This window comes from Cherax quadricarinatus, chromosome 4 (genome assembly GCF_038502225.1).
Source record: "Cherax quadricarinatus isolate ZL_2023a chromosome 4, ASM3850222v1, whole genome shotgun sequence".
Lineage (NCBI taxonomy): Eukaryota > Metazoa > Arthropoda > Malacostraca > Decapoda > Parastacidae > Cherax > Cherax quadricarinatus.
Window position 1 is genome coordinate 17,202,610 of NC_091295.1, and position 6,596 is coordinate 17,209,205.

General features: G+C 42.7%; 1 protein-coding gene across 1 annotated transcript; it reads right to left on the reverse strand.

The window, feature by feature from the left end:
• Positions 1-5,627: 5,627 nt before the first annotated feature.
• On the reverse strand, positions 5,628-6,314 carry LOC138854502 (uncharacterized; the record flags this gene model as incomplete). Its single annotated transcript, XM_070098207.1, has 1 exon — positions 5,628-6,314. A coding segment is annotated over one exon (687 nt), but the record flags the coding sequence as incomplete, so codon positions are not given.
• Positions 6,315-6,596: the final 282 nt, after the last annotated feature.

The window sequence follows — 6,596 nt, forward strand, 5'->3', positions numbered from 1 at the left end:
TCCAGATGGTAACACTGCACCTGACGTATTGGAAGAACTTCCAGCTGGTAACACTGCACCTGACGTATTGGAAGAACCTCCAGATAGTAACACTGCACCTGACGTATTGGAAGAACGTCCAGCTGGTAACACTGCACCTGACGTATTGGAAGAACCTCCAGATGGTAACACTGCACCTGATGTATTGGAAGAACGTCCAGCTGGTAACACTGCACCTGGCGTATTGGAAGAACCTCCAGATGGTAACACTGCGCCTGACGTATTGGAAGAACGTCCAGCTGGTAACACTGCACCTGACGTATTGGAAGAACGTCCAGCTGGTAACACTGCACCTGACGTATTGGAAGAACCTCCAGATGGTAGCACTGCACCTGATGTATTGGAAGAACCTCCAGATGGTAGCACTGCACCTGACGTATTGGAAGAACCTCCAGATGGTAGCACTGCACCTGACGTATTGGAAGAACCTCCAGATGGTAGCACTGCACCTGACGTATTGGAAGAACCTCCAGATGGTAGCACTGCACCTGACGTATTGGAAGAACCTCCAGATGGTAGCACTGCACCTGACGTATTGGAAGAACCTCCAGATGGTAGCACTGCACCTGACGTATTGGAAGAACCTCCAGATGGTAGCACTGCACCTGACGTATTGGAAGAACCTCCAGATGGTAGCACTGCACCTGACGTATTGGAAGAACCTCCAGATGGTAGCACTGCACCTGACGTATTGGAAGAACCTCCAGATGGTAGCACTGCACCTGACGTATTGGAAGAACCTCCAGATGGTAGCACTGCACCTGACGTATTGGAAGAACCTCCAGATGGTAGCACTGCCCCTGACGTATTGGAAGAACCTCCAGATGGTAGCACTGCACCTGACGTATTGGAAGAACCTCCAGATGGTAGCACTGCACCTGACGTATTGGAAGAACCTCCAGATGGTAGCACTGCACCTGACGTATTGGAAGAACCTCCAGATGGTAGCACTGCACCTGACGTATTGGAAGAACCTCCAGATGGTAGCACTGCACCTGACGTATTGGAAGAACCTCCAGATGGTAGCACTGCACCTGACGTATTGGAAGAACCTCCAGATGGTAGCACTGCACCTGACGTATTGGAAGAACCTCCAGATGGTAGCACTGCACCTGACGTATTGGAAGAACCTCCAGATGGTAGCACTGCACCTGACGTATTGGAAGAACCTCCAGCTGGTAACACTGCACCTGACGTATTGGAAGAACCTCCAGATGGTAGCACTGCACCTGACGTATTGGAAGAACCTCCAGATGGTAGCACTGCACCTGACGTATTGGAAGAACCTCCAGATGGTAGCACTGCACCTGACGTATTGGAAGAACCTCCAGATGGTAGCACTGCACCTGACGTATTGGAAGAACCTCCAGATGGTAGCACTGCACCTGACGTATTGGAAGAACCTCCAGATGGTAGCACTGCACCTGACGTATTGGAAGAACCTCCAGATGGTAGCACTGCACCTGACGTATTGGAAGAACCTCCAGATGGTAGCACTGCACCTGACGTATTGGAAGAACCTCCAGATGGTAGCACTGCACCTGACGTATTGGAAGAACCTCCAGATGGTAGCACTGCACCTGACGTATTGGAAGAACCTCCAGATGGTAGCACTGCACCTGACGTATTGGAAGAACCTCCAGCTGGTAACACTGCACCTGACGTATTGGAAGAACCTCCAGATGGTAGCACTGCACCTGACGTATTGGAAGAACCTCCAGATGGTAGCACTGCACCTGACGTATTGGAAGAACCTCCAGATGGTCATGAAAGTAATGGACAAAACATTCCTTTGACGCCTTGACGCTGCGTTAATTCAAACATAACACAATCAGAATCAAAGTTGTGCAAGACAGGTATATAATACCGACAAGATGAAAGTTAAGACACTTGTGCAACATCTGGGTATCTTTATTGTAGACGTTTCGCCATCCAGTGGCTTTATCAATACAGATTCTTGGACATAATATAGTTCTTCTGTTTTCTTGTTATGTCCAAGAATCTGTATTGATAAAACCACTGGATGGCGAAACGTCTACAATGAAGATAACCAGATGTTGCACAAGTGTCTTAACTTTCAGAATCAAAGATGTTTCGGTTTAGTCAAACTTGTCTTACATTAACAGGTCACTGGAAGGACCTGTCACAGTGACCTTACTAAACTAACTTCTCACCTGACTACTGCAGTTGGGTTTTTTTTTTCACCCTGAGCTAACCTCTCTTTCCTCGGATTAAACCAAATTACCTTCTACTCCTATGTCGCTATACAACCCTTACAGGTTTAATTCTTCCCCGTAAACATATTAAATTTGAATATGTTCTCTACATATTGTATCAATGTCATCAAACTTTGTACTTTTCTTTACATGTACACAGCTTTAACCTTGCCTGTAACACTGTGATGAACTTGTGTAAAGCTTAAATTCGAGACTGTTAATGTTGTTCGCAGTCTATTGACACAGTCTAACGCATTTAAGGTGAAGGTCAGATCTAGTCTCGCTGGTTCATTCCCTCCTCACACAACTCCCTGACATACTGGTTTACAAGTTTTTCAGTTTCCACCTCCATTATACTGACTTCATCTGTCTTCTGTCCTCTATCTCTCTTTCTCAATGATCAATAAAATTGTCTTCATTCTGGGGAGGACGCTGTTTGATGCTTCCTCAAGCCTTTATAATGAAGAATAATGTTATGATCTTGTTCTCGTCTTCATACTGTCGTCAGGATGACCTGTTTATTGTAAAATAAAGCTTCTGTTACTTTGGATCCTCTATTTTCATACTTAATTAGTACTTTGCTGAAAATATCAAGAGTGTCATTATTTCTGTTAATGATGTCATCTCTGTAAGAGCCATTATGTGGGTTGGTGACTGAGGCCGACAACTAGGTATAATGATACGTAATGCGGATAAAGACTAGTTAATGGGTGTAAGCTGGAGGGATGTGGGAGTAAGTCAAATGAGTGTGGAAGCTGGAGGGGTGTTGAAACGAGTTGGGAGTGGGAGCTGAATAGATGTTGATGTGAGATGAAGGTGACTGGGAATGAGTTGAATAGATGTTGACGCAGTGTGGAGGGAAGTGGGATGAGGTGGAGAGGTGTGTACTACATATCTACATATCCTATAACAGGAGAACCAGTGGGCCTCGTTGTTTTCTTCATGACTTATGGGGTTCAAACTTCTTGCCAGATTTCTCGCGATTTAATATCTAACCTTAAGAAGACTTCTGATAATTTTTAAAAATATTAACATTTCCCTGGACACTTTCAAGAAATATTTTCAACGGAGGAGACGAAGCTCTTGCTTTACTTCCAGATAAATCCAATAAATCTTTAGTAGCATATAAGACTACTCATAAATTTTTGAAGGTCTTTAATAATGTTGATTATTGATGTGGGAAAGTGCTGTATCTTTTTCTTGAGAATTATTTCAGGAGAGATATGGAATGTCTTAACAATTCTGATCTTGCTTTCCCTCATCACTGGGAACCGTCTGACGCTGATGAAGTTTGTGAAATAAGCATTACTGAAACATCAGAGGTTGATGCTGAGGCAAATGTAAGAGACGTGATCAGAGCGAAGTCTTCCTTCAGTGATCATGTAGCAAATATCAATCCCTCCTTTCAAAAAAACAAAGAAATTACACCTTCAGAAATATATAACTCACTTTTATGATTTATTAAGACACACTTTGTGTATCTTTACTTAACACTGAGGTGAGCAGGAAACTATCCTGTACCAATCCACCTCAGGGGAGAATTCGACATTACAGGGTCATCAGTTTCATATTTCTGCTCACCTGTTGTGATGATGAAGAGAGACTTTAGGAGTCTTTAATTCCTTTACCAGGTGGGATGCTGAGCCTGTGTCCGTCACTGACAACGACCTTCATAAACTCTGTCACTCTTATTACTTTACAAAGATTGATATTACTGAGGCGTGCTGCCAGGTCTTCACCCATGATTCACAGCAGAACCACAGCATTCCCGGCTCACCCAGACCTACTGCAGTAGTGAGCCAGACATACCCTTTGGTCTGGCTGCTGTGTGTGCAACCTACGTAAGATTGACGAAGTCCTGGTTAATTTAGAGAATGTTTTTTTTATATCTTGACAACATTCATATGATGGCCCTCACTTGAGAGACCTATATTAACCCTTAAACTGTCCAAACGTAGATCTACGTTTTTTTTCAACATTTGAAAGTATGTAAAAAAAAGTAGATCTTTTTTTTTTTAAATTTGAAAACGTGTAAAAAAAACTTTGATCTACGTTTTTTTTTTTGTTATATTTGAAAATATGTAAAAAAAAAAAAGTAGATCTACTTTTGGAGCACTACGCATGTGAACATAGATCTGCTTGGACAGTTTAAGGGTTAAAGCACTATTCTCAATATTATTTAGATTTGGCATAGATGACCTTACTGATAAACCTAATAAGTCTGTGGGCTTTATAAAATTCAATATCTCGCCATCATCATTTCCAACAATTATTTATCTCTTATCCCTGATAGGATTAGTTGCGTTAGTAGAGTTCCAGTTCCACGGGAGAAAAAAACCTGGGGTCTTGGAGTCTAATTTTCTAAAGAAAATATATTCGTCATCTTACAGATCACTAGTGTACTGTAAGACTGTAAGACTGTAAGACTGTAAGACTGTAAGACTGTAAGACTGTAAGACTGTAAGACTGTAAGACTGCGTTGAGAAAACCGAAGGAATCACTACATATCACTGAGTGTGTGATGTCTAAATTTATTTACATAGAGGAAAATGGCTTTCAAACCTCATATTAAAGTTGTGTTACCAAGAAAGTGTTGGTAAGAGCACCATGGTGGTCACAGTGCTGCCTATGTTAACCTTCCTATGGTGTAGAAATATACCTTGTTGGATGAATCTTATTGTAGCCAGCTGGCCCAGTGGCTAACGAGTCGGTTTGTAGTTTTATGACTCTCTGATCGCGAGTTCTACCCCCACCCGTATTATGGTTTGTCTGCAATCGTGTCTTTACTAATTTGTGAATAACACATACTTAGCCATGGGCTGCGTCATACCTCTTTCTGGAGGAAGCAATATGTTGATGTTAATATTACTGGAAAAAGTAATATGCTAATGTTAATGTTAATATTACTGGAGGAAGTAATATATTGATGTTAATATTACTGGAGGAAGTAATATGTTGATGTTAATATTACTGGAGAAAGTAATATGTTAATATTAATGTTACTATTACTGGAGGAAGTAATATATTGATGTTAATATTACCGGAGGAAGCAATATGTTGATGTTAATATTACTGGAGGAAGTAATATGTTGATGTTAATATTACTGGAGGAAGCAATATGTTAATATTACTGGAGGAAGTAATATGTTAATATTACTGGAGGAAGTAATATGTTAATATTACTGGAGGAAGTAATATGTTAATATTACTTACAGTCATATTTCCAGCTTATGCTCCACTTTTCTCAGTGACTGAATAAAATAAGTAATATCTCATATTTGTGTTTTTTTATGTTTGAGTAAAAAAATGTGATATTTGTGTCTAGTTTTCCATCTGTATATACTTCCTGCTTATTTTTTTCCATTTTTCTTTTCATATTCTCTGTGAAACACTGACGTGACTTTTATATTTCAGAGATGTATGAGTTAGGTGATGTGAGGGAGATACATGGAGAGATACGGGAGATGGAGAGGTGTAGGAGTTAGGTGCAGCGGAGTAGGAGTTAGGTGCAGTGGTGTAGGAGTTAGGTGCAGTGGTGTAGGAGTTAGGTGCAGCGGTGTAGGAGTTAGGTGCAGCGGTGTAGGAGTTAGGTGCAGTGGTGTAGGAGTTAGGTGCAGCGGTATGGGAGATAAGTGCAGTGGTGTAGGAGTTAGGTGCAGCGGTGTAGGAGTTAGGTGCAGTGGTGTAGGAGTTAGGTTCAGTGGTGTAGGAGTTCGGTGCAGTGGTGTAGGAGTTAGGCGCAGTGGTGTAGGAGTTAGGTGCAGCGGTGTAGGAGTTAGGTGCAGCGGTGTAGGAGTTAGGTGTAGTGGTGTAGGAGTTAGGTGCAGGGGTGTAATAGTTAGGTGCAGCGGTGTAGGAGTTAGGTGCAGTGGTGTAGGAGTTAGGTGTAGGGGTGTAGGAGTTAGGTGCAGTGATGTAGGAGCTAGGTGCAGCGGTGTAGGAGTTAGGTGCAGCGGTGTAGGAGCTAGGTGCAGTGGTGTAGGAGTTAGGTGCAGGGGTGTAATAGTTAGGTGCAGCGGTGTAGGAGTTAGGTGCAGTGGTGTAGGAGTTAGGTGTAGGGGTGTAGGAGTTAGGTGCAGTGATGTAGGAGTTAGGTGCAGGGGTGTAGGAGTTAGGTGCAGCGGTGTAGGAGTTAGGTGCAGTGGTGTAGGAGTTAGGTGCAGTGGTGTAGGAGTTAGGTCCAGGGGTGTAGGAGTTAGGTGCAGTGGTGTAGGAGTTAGGTGCAGTGGTATAGGAGTTAGGTGCAGTGGTGTAGGAGTTAGGTGCAGGGGTGTAGGAGTTAGGTGCAGTGGTGTAGAAGTTAGGTGCAGGGGTGTAGGAGTTAGGTGCAGTGGTGTAGGA